The sequence below is a fragment of the Halichoerus grypus genome, chromosome 5 (assembly GCF_964656455.1).
Source record: "Halichoerus grypus chromosome 5, mHalGry1.hap1.1, whole genome shotgun sequence".
In the NCBI taxonomy this organism is placed as follows: Eukaryota; Metazoa; Chordata; class Mammalia; order Carnivora; family Phocidae; genus Halichoerus; species Halichoerus grypus.
In genome coordinates this window covers 40,846,716-40,865,605 of record NC_135716.1, presented here as the reverse complement: position 1 = coordinate 40,865,605, position 18,890 = coordinate 40,846,716, and the positions used below count along the sequence as shown (strand labels likewise).

The following is an 18,890-nucleotide window of genomic DNA, read 5'->3' as shown; positions in this document are numbered from 1 at the left end:
TAGTAGATGATTTTGTTGATTAGTACTGGGGACCATGCAGTCTGTTGGGAAACCTTAACTTTCTAGAGAAAAATGTAAAATGTTGGAATTTTTCTCTTTTTTCATCTGTAATTGTTTTTAATTTGTTCAACTGAACTCTTAGTACATGTTTGCTTTGTTCTCATTTTAATGTTATCATGGTAATTCCAGCTGTTTTCTTCTTTGGCTTTTTAGATATTCCTCTTCGTCAAGTGATTGCTGAGGAGTGTGTTGCTTTTATGTTAAACTGGAGGGAAAATGAATACCTTACACTGCAAGTTCCCGCGTTTCTGCTTCAGAATAATCCATATGTAAAGGTAACTTGTGTTTAAATAAAGGGATTATTAGGTTGGAATCATTGTACCTGTTTCTTTAGATCTTTTCTTTTTTTTTTTTTTTTTTTTTTAAGGTTTATTTGAGAGAGAGCACGAACAGGGGGAGAGGCAGAGGGAGAGAGAAAGGGAGAAGCAGATTCTCTGCTGAGCAAGGAGCCAGATGCAGGGCTTGATCCCAGACCCCTGGGATCATGACCTGAGCTGAAGGCAGGCGCTTAACCGATTGAGCCACCCAGCCGTCCCTGTTTCTTTAGATCTGTACTACTTAGGGAACTTGTCCAATTTCTAAAATACAGTGGAAAATTGGACAAATATTTGTTGGTTTGTGATTAAAAGTATAGTTTTGCGTTTATGAGAATGCAAGCAGAAATTAGTTAACAGACAACATGTTGGTATAACCCTAAGCTAATGAGAGGTTTAGTTAACTTTTCTTGTTGTATGAACTGGTGGAGCTGGGAGGGGTACACTTCTAGCTGATTTCCATCTGAGCACCTTACCTTCCTTTTTTTTTTTTTAAAGATTTTATTTATTTATTTGAGAGAGAGAGAATGAGAGACAGAGAGCACGAGAGGGAAGAGGGCAGAGGGAGAAGCAGACCCCCTGCTGAGCAGGGAGCCCGATGTGGGACTCGATCCCGGGATTCCAGGATCATGACCTGAGCCCAAGGCAGTCGCTTAACCAACTGAGCCACCCAGGCGCCCAGCACCTTACTTTCTTTAGAGCCTATTTTCTCCTCTAGATTTGGGCCTGATTCTTGTTTGTGTATGTGGAATTAGACCCCAATGAAAGAATTCCTTCAGTGAATTGGGGCTGAGATGTTTAGTCTCGTTTCTTAATTATATCTGTCCTGTGCAACTGGAAATGTTTCTGGGTGGAGAAGACAGAAATAGAGACTGGAGTTTTCCCTAAGACTGTGTCTGTTTTGTGCAAATGTTATGTATACCCTAAATAAGCAGTGGACTTTTCTACCTTTCTGGTCTTATCGTTAAAATAACATTTAGTGATTTAACATTTTTCTGGTACATTTGGTTTTTCAGATTTCCTCCTTATTGTTTGTATGCTTTTTGTTCTTTATCTGCTCTCATCTTTAGTACATAGTATCTTAAATCAGTGGTTATCTGGGAACTCTTGTAAGACTCTTCTCACTTTTTTACATTTGTCTTTGGTTATTTGTTTTTTCCTCCTAATTTCATGTATGTCCTTTTAAAAACTGAGCTCATTTCATTTCAGCCCTTTGAAGATTTACTGTTCTCTTTTGTAAAGTTTTTCCTCCTTTTTGTCTTCTCTACAATTGTTCCTAAAATTTATTGTCATAATTTGAATCCTCTTTCTCTTTGGAATATTAGACATTGGATTATATCTGTTTTGTTTTTTTGGGGGGTGTGTGTGTGTGAACTTTGTGATGTGAGTTCCTCATATCTAGAGTACTTGTCTGATTATGCCCCATAGTCTTGGTCTTTACTCAACTCTCAGATGAAAGAACCATTTTGTTCCAAGAGATTTCCACTTAGGAAAGCTTGTTGCTTAGGACAGTACAGTAGCTTCTCTTTGCTTCTCTCCACAGGGAATTCTGTGGGGTTGTGCAGTGGCAGGACGGGGTGCGTGCTTGAGGGCCTGCAGTGTGGAAGGGCACAGGGTATTGTGCTGCAGGTTCCCTGACCTTGGGCTGGGTGATGTCATTGCTTTGTGCAGTCCCCCTGATTGGGTCCAAAAGGAGGAAGGATAGGTGGTGACCTTGCTGAAGAGTCACTGCGGCATCTCATCATCTCATCTGGTTGGGGTTTGTGTGTCCCCTTCCCTAGTTGGGCCCTGGCTCCCTCGTTTATGTTAAGGTAAAAGGGATCCGAGAAGGAAGTCTAGAGTAAAGGACTTTGTTTTGAAGATACGATAATTTGGAGCAGTTTCCAAACTTGGAATTTGGCGTGGAATATATATACATACGTGTAGGGAAGTCTGGAAGGATTTTTTTTTTAGATTTTATTTATTTGACAGAGACACAGTGAGAGAGGGAACACAAGCTGGAGGAGTGGGAGAGGGAGAAGCAGACTTTCTGCTGAGCAGGGAGCCCGATGTGGGACTCGATCCTAGGACCCTAGGATCATGACCTGAGCCAAAGGCAGATGCTTAACGACTGAGCCACCCAGGTGCCCCAAGTCTGGAAGGATATTAAGTCATTATCTCTGGATAGTGGAATATTAGGTGATTTTAATCAGTTTTTATTTTTCATATCTTCTTATTTATTTGAATAGTCTGTAATCACAAAAAGGAAAGGGAAGAATCTTAAGCATGTAACTAAAATGTGACCTTTTGAAATAGTACAAAACTATACAGTCTCCCCATTGGATCAGGAGAGGAAGCAGCATATAGTATATTGGAAAGTGCACAGGATTTATGGACACTTGGGTTATAAAAGACTATAGCTGGGGCGCCTGGGTGGCTCGGTCGTTAAGCGTCTGCCTTCGGCTCAGGTCATGATTCCAGGGTCCTGGGATCGAGCCCCGCATCGGGCTCCCTGCTCCGCAGGAAGCCTGCTTCTCCCTCTCCCACTTCTCCTGCTTGTGTTCCCTCTCTTGCTGTCTCTCTCTCGCTCGCTCACTCTGTTAAATAAATAAACAAATAAACAAAAATAAAAATAAATAAAAATAAATATATTAAAAAAAAATCTTTACCAAAAAAAGTAACACACTAAAAAAAAAAAGACTGTGGCTAATAGGAGGAGGAGGGCTTGGTGGTAATAGTAATAACATAGGATAAAGACCAAGGTTTTTCCTGTGGCCTACAAGGCCTTTTAAGGCGCAGGTGCTTCTTCCCCAGTTTGCCCTCTCCTGCTCCTCTGTCACGCCCGCTCTGTGCTGCTGGTATCAGAGCACTCGGAGTACACGGGATGCTTTCTCTGCCTCTGAGCTTTAGCACGTGCCGTTTGGTCATTTAGCTGGGATGCGCTTCCCACTTCTGCCTGTTGGTGTGGTTTCTTTTTTTCTTTTTAAAGATTTTATTTATTTATTTGACAGCATAAGCAGGGGGAGTGGCAGGCAGAGGGAGAGGGAGAAGCAGACTCCCCACTGAGCAGGGAGCCCAATGTACTACTCGATCCCAGGACCCTGGGATCATGACCTGAGCTGAAGGCAGCCGCTTAACTGACTGAGCCACCCAGGCGCCCCTGGTGTGGTTTCTTTAAAGCTTTGCCTTATTCCTTTCTCTGCAAATGAGTAAATCACTTTTTTCTTTTTTTTTTTTTTTTAAAGATTTTATTTATTTATTTGACAGAGAGAGAGAGAGCGAGAGCAGGAACACAAGCAGGGGGAGTGGGAGAGGGAGAAGCAGGCTTCCCGCCGAACAGGGAGCCCGATGTGGGACTCGATCCCAGGACCCTGGGATCATGACCTGAGCCGAAGGCAGACGCTTAACGACTGAGCCACCCAGGCGCCCTAAATCACGTTTTTCTTTTGTTACCTTTGAAAGGTGCTACTGGTCCTGTTACTTTTGAGCCATGGACATACATTTTTGTTGTACTTACACTGTGTAATCTTGATAGTTACTTTTTATATTCTCAGTGCTTTACTTGGTGCCCACACATAAAAGATGTTTAAGAATGTGGAATTCAGTTGACTGGGGGCCTAAGACTTTTATTTATTTATTTATTTATTTTAAGTTTATTTATTTAAGTAATCTTGGTATGCAGTGTGGGGTTTGAACTCACCACCCCAAGATCAAGAGTCACATGTTCTTCTAACTGAGCCAGCCAGGTGCCCCTGGGGCCTAAGACTTCTGAAAATTTTTACTTTTAAGTAAATGAATGTAGTAAGCTTCAACTAAGCATGTGATTCTTGAAAACAGAAAATGAATTGAGACAGGGAGCTGCAGGAGGCCCTGTATTGCACTGCAGTCGATAGCTGCGTGTATGGTGGGCCTAGTTGTCAGAGCTGACTTGTGTTCAGTAGGCATGCAAGGTGAAATGTACTCCTAGGCTGTGGACTCTAGATTTCCATTCATACGGCACAGCTAGGGTTGGTTTTTTGTTAGTGCGAGCAGTGGTGGGGGTGGAGGGAGAGAGATGATCTAAATGGGCTCCATGCCCAGCCCCGAGCCCGATGCAGGGCTCCATCATGCAGGGCTCCACCGCATGACCTGAGATCATTACCTGAGCAGAAATCGAGTTGGATGTTTAACCAACGGAGCTACCCTAGGCCACCGCTAGCCACAGCTAGGGTTTTTACCTCATTTTTACTAACTTAGGAAGCACCAGTGTTCTAAATTGTCTTAGGTGTGATCACGGGGTGGTGGTTACGAATTATGGTTACGTCGGAAAATGTTCTTGTCCTTAGAAGATACGTATTGAACTATTTAGGGCTGAGGTGTGGTGTCTGCAGCTCACTAGTTGACAAGCAGTATATATAGATATGTAAAGTAAATGTGGCAGAATATTCACAATAAGTCAAATAGGTATTGAACGATTCAAATTTTCTATTTTTGAAATTTATTATTAAAAAATTGGGGAAAGTATCAGTTTTCATCTTTGTCAAAATTTGGCTGCCTTTTTTTTTTTTTTTAAGATTTTATTTGAGAGAGAATGAGAGAGCATGGTGGGGGGAGGGTCAGAGGGAGAAGCAGACTCCCCGCTGAGCAGGGAGCCCAATGCGGGACTTGATCCTAGGACTCCAGGATCATGACCTGAGCCGAAGGCAGTCGCTCAAGCAACTGAGCCACCGAGGCACCCCCCAATATGGCCACCTTCTTAAAGAAACTACCGTAAGCAGTGGGGACCCCATTAGGAATATTTTTTAGGTCCAGTAAGGGATCTGGGGTTTCCTGATGGACTTGAAATTATCCTTGCCATTTCACCCTTTAAAAGAGCAATGATGTATAAGATTTATAAGAACAAAGGATAGAGGGGCCCTCTCTTGTTTTGAAATTACAGAGGGAAAGAAATGCTGAATTTGACTTAAGCCTGTTTTTTCCTCTACATTTTGGTCCTGTCTTTTCTCTGCCTTTTGCTTTTAGCCCTTCCACTCTTTATGGGTTCTTCTTGCATTTTTGGTCCTTAAGACTTCCTTTATTCAGATCATTCACTTTCAGTAATCTGTCCTTCCTTCTGCCTCCTCCCATCTGCAATAGCCCCAGTCAGTGGCTGCCATTTTTCTTAGACAAAGGTTGTTCTAAATCTTACTCCCTTATTCTGCCAACTTCAATTTCCAGATTTCTCCCCTCATTTTTTCATTAAAAAAAATTTTTTTTTTAAATGATTAAAGTGTGTGTGAAGTTAAAGCACTATTTTAATTGCATCTCTGGGCTTTACCACAGTTAACATTATATATACGTTCCATTACACACATACACTCGCACGCACGCACCCTGCCCCCCACCCCTTTTAAGTTGGATCATACTATTTACCAGCTTGGTGTTCCCCCCCCCCCCCACTCTTAATAAATCACATACCTCTTTGCTTTGTCTCAGTTTTGTTCTTATTAGACTATACTTATTTTTGTCGTCGTTAGACCTTAATTGTGTAGAAGAAATGAGCTTTATAATGTGGAAGGACCAGAGCATCCTCTTGCCCATTCAGATTTCCAGTCTGTCAGTAGACAGTGAGCTCTAAATTCCTCAGTGGTTGGATGGAAGGCACAGCATAAAATAACTTTGGTGTATTTGGGTAGTTATCCTTCTTTCTTCAAGTGTGCCTTAATAATAGAACTTACATCTGTAGTTCTGTTGTTATAAATTATTTTTTGTGTATTTTCTGTTTTTCATGTTATAGCTTGGACAGCTTTTAGCAGCTACATGCAAAGAACTTCCTGGCCCTAAAGAAAGTAGACGGACTGCTAAAGACCTTTGGGAAGTTGTTGTTCAGATCTGTAGTGTGTCCAGTCAGCACAAACGAGGAAATGATGGCAGAGTCAGTTTAATAAAGCAGAGGGAATCTACATTAGGCATAATGTATCGGTATGTTTCTATCAGTTTATTTCTTGAGTTATTATCTGTACTGTTTGTACTGTTTCAAGAACATTGACCTTTATCTTATATCATAAAGATGGACAGTGTTAGAGTTTTCTGGTGCTGATCTGTGGACTGACATGGCCGCCTTTGGAAATATCTTCTCTTTATATGTTATTTTAAGAGATTGTTAATCGTTTAATATCTTCTGGAATTCAGAATCAGCGATGCCTATGATTGCATTGTACTGAAGAAGTCACGTGATTAAAACAGGCGTGTTTTTTTTTTGTTTTGTTTTAAGATTTTATTTATTTGACCGAGGGAGAGAGACAGCTAGAGAGGGGACACAGGCAGGGGGATTGGGAGAGGGAGAAGCAGGCTCCCGGCTACGCAAGGAGCCCAATGCGGGGCTCGATCCCAGGACACTGGGATCATGACCTGAGCCGAAGGCAGATGCTTAACGACTGAGCCACCCAGGTGCCCCCAGAGAAGTTGTTTTATTAGGTTAGTATGATATTAGAACGTTATATTCTTTCATACGTGCAGAACTGGAGAGTTAGGAATAAACCATCTATAATTTACTTTTTAATTCTGATAGTAAATGTATATACAAAATTTGTGTTTTTTGTAGGAGCGAGCTACTTTCTTTCATCAAAAAATTACGGGTAAGTTTTATTAAAAGTTGATCTAATTATTACTGCTGATTTTCTGAAAAATAGTGTGTTTAAATGCTGATTATTTAAGTGCTCTGTATAATGTGCATCAGTGATCATTCCTGAAGATGGGTTGGTCTGAATGGACAGGTTCATTTTGCATTTACCTTAACATGTTTTAGTGAATAGAACAGGTATTTTTTAAATTTTAAAGAAGTCTTCCTCATAGGGCTGGATGTGTGAAGCCTAGCTTTAATTTTTGTTAGGGTTAATATTACATCTATTTACTGGACATAACCTAGATTCCATCCTTTAAATATTACTGTAAGGAATAAAAAGTTAATTTTTTTAGAGATAGCTGGAAGTACTAATTGGAAAGAGATTTATTTGCTCAATTCCAAGTCGTCTGAGGACTTGAGTGCTGTAAGCCAGTTACCTAAATACGGTAATTTTTCTTTTAAGTTTTATTTATTTGAGAGTGCGTGCGCAAGCACACGCATGCGCACATGCGCGGGGGGGGAGGGGTAGAGGCAGAGGGAGAGGGAGAAAATCTCCAGCAGACTCCATGCTGAGCGTGGAGCCCGACTCAGGGCTCGATCCCACGACCGTGAGATCATGACCCGAGCCGGAACCAAGAGTTGGACGCTCAACCGACTGAGCCACCCAAACGCCCCTGAATATTTTGTGTAAATTGTATGCTTGATTTCTTTCATGAGATTAAAAATAAACTAGACCTGTAGTAAATGCTCTAAACTAAAGAAGATGGTACATTTCAAAAGTCAAAGAATTTTTTGAGAGAAAATACTTGGTATCCCTGAGGTTGACGGGAATATTAAACATGTATAATATTTAAGGATTCTGTATTTTCTTTCTTATAGGAACCATTGGTTTTGACCATTATTTTGTCACTCTTTGTGAAACTTCACAATGTTCGGGTCAGTATTTCATAATTTCATTTTAAAAAAATCTTCGAAAGAAATTTCCTTTTAAAATCACACTTTAAAAAATTTTTTTTTTTCCTTTTAAGGAGGACATTGTGAATGATATTACAGCTGAGCACATTTCTATTTGGCCATCCTCCATCCCCAAGTAAGATGTATTATAGCTTATATTTATTATTTATGTATTTAGAAACCATCCTGATACAGATAACCTTGAATAGTTTGACTAAAAGGCTATAATCTGTTAGGATTCTACAGCCAGGTTTGTTTCTCTTTGCAGTCATTATTTTCCTAAAAAGGTATACCAGCCTTCAGTCCAACAGAAAGATCCCTGAGTGATCTTGATGACTTATCAAGGGGTAGAATTAGAAAATCGAGGCCCCCCCCCCAAAAATTGATTTCCTGTTAGGTTTCCAGCATTTTACGTCTTTTACAAGTATCTATTTGAAAAATGACTTTTCTGTTTTTTAAGATTTTATTTATTTGATAGAGACAGCAAGAGAGGGAACACAAGCAGGGGGAGTGGGAGAGGGAGAAGCAGGCTTCCCGCAGAGCAGGGAGCCCGATGCAGGGCTCGATCCCAGGACCCTGGGATCATGACCTGAGCCGAAGGCAGATGCTTAATGACTAAGCCACCCAGGCACCCCGAAAATGACTTTTTTGTAATTCTTTGTAGGTCTGTTCTAACACTGTGATAGTCAGAGGCTCCCAAACCCCTTTTAGTTACTAAGAAGTTCTTGGGTACTTTAAGAAATGTTCTTTCTTTCATCTCCTGAGAATCACAATAAGATGATGGGGGAATTTTGGAGAAGGAGAAGAAAATGTTCTTTTTCTGGAAGAAGAAACCATATACACATTTCTTTTCCTATACATAGCAACTTCTCATTCAGGAGTCCCATTTCTTTCCTCACAAAAGTTACTTTTTCTTCTTTCCTCACCCCCCACGTGTGTGTGTGTGTGTGTGTGTGTGTGTGTGTGTGTGTATGTGTGTGTGTGTGTGTGTATATATATATATTTTTTTTTTTTTTTTTTTTTTTGCTTTGTGCTTGAAGGGCAGGACTAGGCCTTATTTTGTTGCTCTTAGTGGCATCTTTGAAGAAGAAAAGATTTTAGTAGGTAGATAAGCAGTCTACAGAATGAGAGTAATTTGCTTTCATCTCAGTCTTAGAGATTAGAAGTAGTTGCGCATCTCATGTAGAGGTTTGGAGGGTCAAAAGTGGGCAGGTGACCCTTTACTCCGCTTACTGAGGCTTGTTTTCCAAAGGATCATGATGCTTCATGAAACAAATGTGCGTATTACACAACATTGTAACTGCAGATTTTGTTTTTCAAGATTTTTAAGTAATTTCTACACCCATCATGGGGCTTGAATTTACAACCCCAGGAGCAAAAGTCACATGCTTTACTGACTGAGCCAGCCAGGCATCCCGTAACTACAAATTTTTATATGAAATTTTTTTTTCTTCACACACATACACGAACCAGGTTGGGGGGGGGGGCAGAGGGAGAGGGAGGGAGAGAATCTTAAGCAGGCGCCTGATGTGGGGCTCGACCTCACAACCCTTGAGATCATGACCTGAGCCGAAATCAAGAGTCCGATGCTTAACCGATTGAGCCACCCAGGGGTGCCTTATATAAAATTTAGTATGTTAGATAGCAGTCCAAAAATCAGGTAGAAATGCTTCTGCCTTTTTAATTGATGGTTGGTAGCATCTCTCTGATGTTGCATTTTTATCCTAAGTTAAGACTGTAACTTTTTTTTTTTTTTTAAAGATTTTTTTTTTATTTATTTGTCAGAGAGAGAGCTCAAGCAGGGGGTGCAGCAGAGGGAGAGGGAGAAGCAGGCTCCTCACTGAGAAAGGAGCCCGATGTGGGACTCGATCCCAGGACCCTGGGATCATGACCTGAGCCGAAGGCAGACGCTTCACAACTGAGCCACCCAGGCATCCCAAGATTGTGACTTAATGACTGATTTTCGGTGTGTTTATAAATGAGGCAAAAGAATAGTTTACCATACAGACTTTGAGCTAGATTGGTAGGGTTGGAGTCCCAGGCTCTTTTTCACTTACCTGGTATATAACCTTGGATAAGTTGCTTTCTTTGCCAATTTCCTCATTTATTAAATGGGTATAAGAATAATACCTATCTCAGATTTGTGAGGATTAAATAAGTTAGTACGTTTTCTAAACCAGTTGTTTAGAATAAGGACTGGCACATATAGGCTTAATAACCATTATCTTCATGATAAAGCTACTTTAATATAAATTGACCTAGAGAAAATATAATGTGACTAAATGACCAGAAAAAGCATTCCTCTTGAACAAGAGTCTTTATTGACTCCAAAAATAGTGTGAGGATGGCATGGATTAAGCATTACTATTTTAAGATCAGTTGTTTGATACGTAGATAGAATTCTTGTTAACATTTTATAAATTTATTTTTTAATTTACTTGACAGACAGCGAGAGAGGGAACACAAGCAGGGGGTGCGGGAGAGGGAGAAGCAGGCTTCCCTCTGAGCAGGGAGCCCAATGAGGGGCTCGATCCCAGGACCCTGGGACCATGACCTGAGCCGAAGGCAGACGCTTAATGACTGAGCCACCTAGGCGCCCCCATTTTGTAAATTTCTTAGATCGTAAATCAGTTTAACTCATTTAGCTGTAAATGTATAATCGAGTATTTGCCTATAATAACCATAGTTCTTTTCTCACTATACTGGGAACCCTAGTGAATTATGGTTAGATCTGGAACCTCATGTGTGTCTGAATCCAGAGCCTGTGTTCTCTCCCACCGTGCCTTACTGCTTCTGGGAGGTGGGCACTATCAGCTCTGTTTCTCGGGGGCTGGGCTGGCTTTTATCCCCACAGTTCCAGCTTCTGTTTCTGTATCAGAGTCCTTTCAGGTTTAACCAGGCTCAGAGCAGCTGGCCCCATTCCCTCCCCTTCCCACTTTCTTAAGAGTTAGTTGTGATACTTTTAGTATATTTACTCTTAGTAATACTTAGCATTCTATTTATGGTCGCCTAAATTTTGGCTAAGTCTTTGTTTTTAACAAATGTGTCTGGAATTTGAAGTTGAAAAATAGAGATTAATGTTCATTGTCTTTTTTTTTTTTTTTTTAAGCCTCCAGTCCGTGGACTTTGAAGCTGTGGCAATCACGGTGAAAGAGCTAGTTCGGTACGCCCTCAGTATAAACCCCAGCACCCATTCCTGGCTAATTATTCAGGCAGACATTTATTTTGGTAAGTGAGATGTATGGTTGCTTTGTGTTTTTGTTCTTTTGTTGTAGCACTTTTAGAAATGAAAATACATGCATGACACATTTTTTCCTAATACTTTAAATCTTGTTTTTGACCTCTAACTCTTCTTCCTAGATATATTTATTTATTTTTCCGTGTTAAGCATTTGCTCTGAACCAATACTTTTAATTTTTTATATTGACTACCTTTTTTGTTTTTTTTAAAGGTTTTTTTTTTTTTTAAGTTGAATGTTCATCTACTAAGTTGGTTAAAATATTAGGGAAAGAAGTTAAAGTTTAGTTTGTAAAATTGCTATTTTTTTTTTTTAAGACTTATTTATTTTTAGAGAGAGACCGAGAGAGAGAGCCAGTGCGGGGAGGGACAAAGGGAGGAGAGAATCCACAAACAGACTCCCCGCTGAACTGGGAGCCTGATGCGGGGACTGATCCCAGGACCCTGAGATCATGACCTGAGCCAAAACCAAGAGTCAGACGCTCAACTGACTGAGCCACCTAGCTGCCCCTGTAAAATTGCTATTTTAAAATATTCTATTCTAGGGGCACCTGAGTGGCTCAGTCGGTTAAGCGTCTGCCTTCGGCTCAGGTCCTGATCTCAGGGTCCTGGGATTGGGCCCTGTGTCAGGCTCCCTGCTCAGTGGGGAGTCTGCTTCTTCTCCCTCTGTCCCTCCTCCTGCTTGTGCTCTCTCAAATAAATAAAAATCTTTAATAAAAAAAAAAATTTTTAAAAATCTGTTCTAAATACGCTATTCTAAAATCTATCTTGGCACTCTTGATAATTATTTGTATTCTTGGAAATAGATTCCTGACTCCTCCCCCACCCCCATTATATGTGATAGATTTTCCCACTTGATAAAGTTCCAGTATTTCTATTACTGTATGTGTCAAATCAAATTTCTGACTGGTGTCGTTTCAGGATCAATTTTCTTTAGGAGTTGAATTTTTTTTTTTTTAGGAGCTGAATTTTTAAAAGAGAAAGTTCAAAATAAAGAGAATAGTATAATGAACCCCCATATATCTGTCACCCAGGTTTAACAGTAATTAACTCATGCCCATCTTCATTCCATCTGTATCCTCACCTACATCGTCCCCCTCTCTCCTGGATTCTTTTTGAGGCAAATAATTACTAGTTTTAATGTTCATTTTCACCCTAACCCCCTAAAGAACTTATTCTCAAAATTTTAATATCTATGTTCAAAATAGATTTACTGATTATAAACTACCTCAGAAAATTCAGGTATGTTTCTAGTATGGGTGTTTGGGAAACAAATACCTCCAATACTAAATTCTGTGATAGTAAGGTTGACAAATCTGAGCTAAATTTTTGGCTAATCGGTTTTAGAAAGCAAGGAGCATATTATATTGCTTCTTTACAGTAGTTTGAAAAAAAATGTGTGTGTGTGTGTTCGTTCGTTCGTTCGTGTGTTCTTTCCTGGATAAGTGTTCTCCCTAGCACTGTGGTTTGAATCTGCTTTTGTCAACTCAGGAAGTAATAATACCCGACTCTTCCCAAAAGAGGCCTTGTCTGTTTTTTCACCTGATATGTCTAATGATAGGTAATTCTTTCCTTCTGTTTTCTACTTTAGCAACAAATCAGTATTCGGCAGCTCTCCACTATTACCTGCAGGCAGGAGCCGTGTGTTCTGATTTCTTCAACAAGGCTGTGCCCCCTGACGTGTACACAGACCAGGTGAGCTGTTGCTGTGGGCTCTCTTTCTTGGCTGCCTTGACACTTTGGTTTTTCCGGGTCGCTTTTTGGTGAGTTTCTTTCTTTCCATGTATGTGGTGGTAACTAGGTAACTCCCAAATTGAATGCTCTAGACGACGCAATTCCTCTCTGTATTTCCAGGGCCCATAGATCATTGCTGCTTTGATTTCCCAAAACACTTAAAACTCAACCTGTCCAAAACTGATTTCAGCATCTTACCTTACAGTCTCCCTCCTCATGACCTTTTTCCACAAAAAGAATAACAACAAAACACCAAAATACCAAACACGTTTGTTCATTTGAGTTGACCAGGCCCAAATCCTGAGTGTCCTCTTTACCGACGCTCCCACCGAAATCCAGTCAGCCTTCAAGACCTGTTGATTCTGTCTCTTAAATCTCAAATTTATTTCATTTTCTTTCTATATGTATTGCTCTTTCCTCTGGTGTAGGCCACCAATATCACAGCTTACTAAATGGTATTTTTCAGTACTTTAATAATAAATGGCTTTTGAAATGAGATCTTAAATTTTTTAGTAACTAGCTATTTTTAATTAAAATTTCCATTTAGAGCAGTTTTAGATTCACAGCAAAATTCAGCAAAAAATAGAGTTCTCATATACCCACCATTTTCACATAAACACAGTTTTTGCCACTTTTGACATTCCACATCAGGTAAATGGGTTACAATTGATGTTAACTAGTTTTTGAAAGTAATCAATTTATTTTTGTAGGTAATAAAACGAATGATAAAATGCTGTTCTTTGCTGAATTGCCACACACAGGTTAGTTTATGATACTATGTTGTTGGTTTATTTTCATGTGTATTAGAGTTTACCATAAATATAAAGCATTGGACTGGGAAGTAGCCTTTATTTTCTGTATCATAAAGTTGATGGTGTTTAAGAATTTGGTATATTCTTTCAATTTTTTTTTTTTTAGTAAATTTTAACTAAAAAGTATGAATTAAAAAACATTGGTCATTGCATTTTCAAGTTTTTTTTTTTGGTATATAAGAGTGGATATGTACATTAGTCAGCTAGGGAAATACAAATCAATACGGCAATGAGATACCCCTTCGTATTCTCTAGGATGGCTATAATTGAAAGACAGTAACTAGTGTTGGTGAAGGTGTGGAGAAATTGTAACCCTCATACATTGCTGGTAGGAATATAAAATGGGGAACTCCTCTGGAAAACAACTTGGCAGTTCCTCAGAAAATTTAAGCATAAAATTACCAATGTGACCTAGCAATTCAGTTCCTAGGTTTGTAACCAAGAAAGTTGAAAACCTGTCCACAGAAAAATTTATACATGAATGTGCACAGTAGCATTATTCGTAATAGCTAAAAAGTAGAAACAACCCAGATGTCCATCAGTTGGTGAATGGATAAATAAAATTTGGTAGAGCCTACAGTAGAATATTATTTAGCCGTAAAAGTGATTGAAGGGCTGAGACGGGCTGCAGCAAGGATGAATCTTAGAAGTATTATGTTGAGTGAAAAAAAACCACATACACATGGCTTTGTATTATGATTTCATTCATATGAAATGTCCAGGATAGGCGAATATGTAGTCAGAATGTAGATTTAGTGGCTGCCAGAGACTCAGGGGGTGGAGGAATGGACTAGCTGTGACAGGTCTAATTGCATGTTCTGTATGTCCTTGGAAGTCATTACGTAATACTTTTGTTTGGCAGTTTTCAATTGCTTTCAGTTTTCTGAACTGGCTTTTGTCAGTTTCTCAAAGCTGTAAAAATTTTTAGGTCATTCATTAAATGGACAGATTTTTTTAAAGATTTTGTTTGAGAGCACGAGAGAGCGCTTGCTCAAGAGCGCGCATGTGCACATACAAGCAGGGGGAGCAACCTGCAGAGGGAGACGAGAAGCAGGCTCCCCACTGAGCAGGGAGCCCAGTGTGGGGCTTGATCCCAGGACCCTGAGATCATGACCTGACCCGAAGGCAGACGCTTAACCCCCCGAGCCACCCTGGCACCCTGGGCAGACAGATTCTTGTGTAAAGGTTTTTGCAATTAAAATTAGATGGAATCCATAAATGTGAGCTGATCCACTTGCTTTGATCTGCAAGCCCTCTTTAATATATTCTTTATTTTTTTAATTTATTTTTAATTTTTAAAAATATATTCTTAATGTAAGAATCATTAAAAATTACTTCTCCTGGGGGCACCTGGCTGGCTCAGTTGGAGGGGCATGCAACTCTTGATCTTGGGGTCGTGAGTTCAGACCCCACATTGGGTGTAGAGATTATTTAAAAAAAAAAAATTAAAATTTACCCCTCCCAAAGAGTCATTGTTGACACTGATTACATGAAACCATTTTCAAATCTTTGTTTATGTAGGTGGCAATTTTATGTCAGTTCCTCAGAGAAATTGACTACAAGACAGCCTTTAAATCATTGCAGGAACAAAACAGGTATGAATGATTTTTAAAATGAAGCTGAAATTTTTCTGCTTAAGAACGAGAAAGTAATTAAATTCTGTTTTTCAGTCATGATGCTATGGACTCCTACTATGACTACATATGGGATGTTACCATTTTGGAATACTTGACTTGTATCCTTTCATCAATATATGTGATATTAGAACGGTTCATTTCTGTAAATTAAAAAAATACTCTGTATTTCCTAAATCAAAGTTGAGGAACAATTGAGATTCTGTCATGGTATTTAATAATATCAGATTTATTATTCTTAACTGATTTGTTTAGATCTTCATCATAAAAGAGGAGAAACAGATAAAAGACAAATTGCAGTAAGTTACTTTATGCCCTTCTTCAGTGATATACTTAATTTCCCTGGTATTAAACCATTGTTAAGATTTGGACCAACAAAAAAAGATTTTGTGTGCCTAGTTATTGCCAGAATTTGGTTATCCGTGTTTACTTTTAACAGGTCCTATTTTGACTTCAGAGCTTTTACCTCCAGTTTATTTATTTTTTTAAAGATTTTATTTATTTATTTGACAGAGACATAGCGAGAGAGGGAACACAAGCAGGGGGAGTGGGAGAGGGAGAAGCAGACTCCCCCTACTGAGCAGGGAGCCCGATGTGGGGCTCGATCCCAGGACCCTGGGACCACAACCTGAGCCAAAGGCAGACGCTTAACGACTGAGCCACCCAGGCGCCCCCCTCCAGTCTATTTTATATTAAAATGTTAGATCATACCCTCTCTGCTCCAAACCTGTAAATGGTTTCCCATCTCATGCGGTGTCAGAGTCCTTATAATGGCCCCAAGGCTGCAGATGACTTGACCTCTAACCATTCATTCGATTTTCTCCCTTGCTAACTTCTGCTACACCATTAGCTGTTCTTTGAACATGCTGAAAATATTCACCATTGAAGAGCCTTTGAAGTTTTATTTTCTAGAAACATTTCTTAACTTCCCTTAGGTCTCCTCAACTGTCTTCTTAGTGATCATTTCCTGGGCATCTTATAAAATAGCAGTGTCTTTCTCCATCCTTTTCCCTCCAACACTCTCCTTTTCATTTCCCTTTTGAAATTTTCCTCCATTATACTTATCTACATCTGACATAGTATATATTTACTATATATTGTGCCTCTATCTCCCTCTTCCCCTTCCTACTTCCCCACAGGAGGGACTTGGTTTTGTCATAGCTGATACCTAGAATGGTGCCTGGCTCACAATAGATGCTCAGTAATTGAATAGATTATTTAAAAATTTGACATCTAAGCTAGATATAAATTTATGGCCATTTTTACTTGCCTAGCATTTTTGCATCATTATCACCATAGATATTTTCTTTCTGCTCTTTCATCCATATTAACAAAATTATGTGCTATTGTGTGTCTTTTAAAGCTCTCTATTTGGACTAAATTGTACGACCATTATGTAGAGGAAAATGATTATAGTATCTTTTTTAAAAAAATGAAAGAGAACATGAAGCTAGCTGTACTTGATTGGAGGCAACTCTTTCTCCGTTTCCGGTTTATCCAGGGCTGGAAGGCAGTACTGAAATTGTTACTTCCCCAGTGCTATTTCCAAACCATATTTACTTGTAATCATTTTACACCCTTTCTCTTTAAAAGCTTACATCTATTTCCTGACGAGCTCATCTAACCAAACTAGTGGTTATTCCTCTGCATGCATCAAAATATGTGATCAGTTTACCCAATTCCCCTAGCTTTACAAGTTCATTGTTACCTTTACTCTGCATCAGCCACCCACACCCATAGCCACGCCTTATTGTCAGTTGTTCCACATAAGATCTCTCTGCCAGTAATCTATCCCTCTCTTACTTCCTGGCTCCCATGTTCCTTATTGTCAGTGAGATGTTCAGGTTCAAGACCAGTTTTTCCTGTCAGCCCCTTCCCAGCTTCCCTTCCTTCTCTACTCACTTTAGTACAGCCAATACCAGTCTGTGCACTATCAGAGATGCTGATTCAGTTGGCCTGAGATGAGGTCCTGGAATCCACATTTTAAGTTTCCCAGATAGTTCTGATGACAAACCAGATTTGGGAACCCCTGCTTGTCTATGGCTGACTGTCAGAACTGCCCTTTGATCAATATTTGTAGCATCTTTGCTTTTTTTGTCCTTCACTTCACCTGGAAAAATCCCTTTTCAAAAATTTATGCTTTTTTTTTTCCTGAGCCAGAGTCTGGTTGGAAAAAACCCTACAACCATATAAACTGGTGAGCCACTACCAAACCATGGTCTCCAAGCGTAGCTGGCCCCTCATCTCTTGTGTTATGGCCAGCAGTCAGGGGTCTACTTTTTCAGGGACTGTTTTAGACTTGCCTTCTGTTTAGTCCCCTGTCCTTTCTCTCCCTATTCTGTACTTCCTTGCCTGTGTTTAGACTAGACCAGAAAAAAGACTGACCTCCACATGGGAATTGTGGCCAAATCCCTCCTTCCCATCTTTAAAATCTGTAACTGTGCTCACCGCTAAGTACACTCTTAGTAAGAGGTTATGTTACTTCTTGATGAAGGCAAGTTTCTAGGCTTTGATTCTCTCTCTTCAGTGACCTTTAATGAGCTGTCTCCGCTCCTGTATTGTCAGCCTCCCCCAGAGCTTATAAACTGTTTCGTCCTTGACTGTGCCCCTACCTCCCTCTTCCCCTTCTCTGCCTAGTTTTTTGAAGCTCTTTGACCCAGTGTAATTTGACTTCTGCCATCACCGCTCCTGTTATCTCAAGGGTCACCAAATGTCAAAGCCAGTGGATACTCTTCAGTCCTTATCCTTTTGTTTACATCTCACTTTTTTTTTTTTTTTTTTTTTTTAGATTTTATTTATTTCTTTGAGAGAGAGAGATCGCGAGAGAGGGAACACAAGTAGGGGGAGTGGGAGAGGGAGAAGCAGGCTTCCAACTGAGCCGGGAGCCCGATGTGGGGCTTGATCCCAGGACCCTGGGATCATGACCTGAGCTGAAGGCAGACGCTTAACGACTGAGCCACCCAGGCGCCCCTACATCTCACTTCTTAAAATCTTTATTCCTTTGTTGTTCCTGACATCATTTTTACTCAATTCTTTTCACTGTTACTTTTCTTCTGTGTGGGTATCTCCCTCTGTCTACCCCTTAACCTTGGTTTCCCCAGAAAGTTAGTCCCTCCATTATTTTGATTGCCCTACATCCTCCCTAGGTAATTTCATCCACTTATGGTTTTGACTACTACTCACAGAATACATTACTTCTCTCAAATCTCTGGTCTATCCCAATTTCTGTCTTCTACTTTGGACTTTTATAGCCAGTCATCTTTGTGATATTTTGTTGGAAATCTCTAGTTATACCCTAAGACCATGTTTTTCCACATGCATTCCTTCATATGGAAATGGATATCCTCCAGCAATTCTTCCTACTCTCTGATGATCATTTCTGAATAGTCTACTATCACCTTTCAAGCTAAATATCAGAATAGTCTTTGTTGTTTAAAGTTTTTTTTTTTTTTTTTAAGGTTTTATTCATTTGACAGAGACATAGCTAGAGAAGGAACACAAGCATGGGGGGTGGGAGAGGGACAAGCAGGCTTCCCGAGGAGCAGGGAGCCTGATGTGGGGCTCGATCCCAGGACCCTGGGAT

General features: G+C 39.9%; 1 protein-coding gene across 2 annotated transcripts in view; it reads left to right on the top strand.

Moving 5' to 3' along the window:
• The window catches only part of INTS8 (integrator complex subunit 8), a 53,438-nt gene that overhangs the window by 33,237 nt on the left and 1,311 nt on the right, over nt 1-18,890 (top strand). For both annotated transcript variants that reach the window (XM_036085160.2, XM_078072203.1), the window contains exons 16-26: nt 214-335; nt 6,109-6,293; nt 6,916-6,949; nt 7,816-7,872; nt 7,965-8,026; nt 11,000-11,118; nt 12,719-12,822; nt 13,572-13,622; nt 15,195-15,268; nt 15,344-15,408; nt 15,563-15,606. In XM_036085160.2, the coding sequence (XP_035941053.1) occupies nt 214-335; nt 6,109-6,293; nt 6,916-6,949; nt 7,816-7,872; nt 7,965-8,026; nt 11,000-11,118; nt 12,719-12,822; nt 13,572-13,622; nt 15,195-15,268; nt 15,344-15,408; nt 15,563-15,606 (917 nt within the window). The remainder of the gene's footprint in view (nt 1-213; nt 336-6,108; nt 6,294-6,915; nt 6,950-7,815; nt 7,873-7,964; nt 8,027-10,999; nt 11,119-12,718; nt 12,823-13,571; nt 13,623-15,194; nt 15,269-15,343; nt 15,409-15,562; nt 15,607-18,890) is intronic.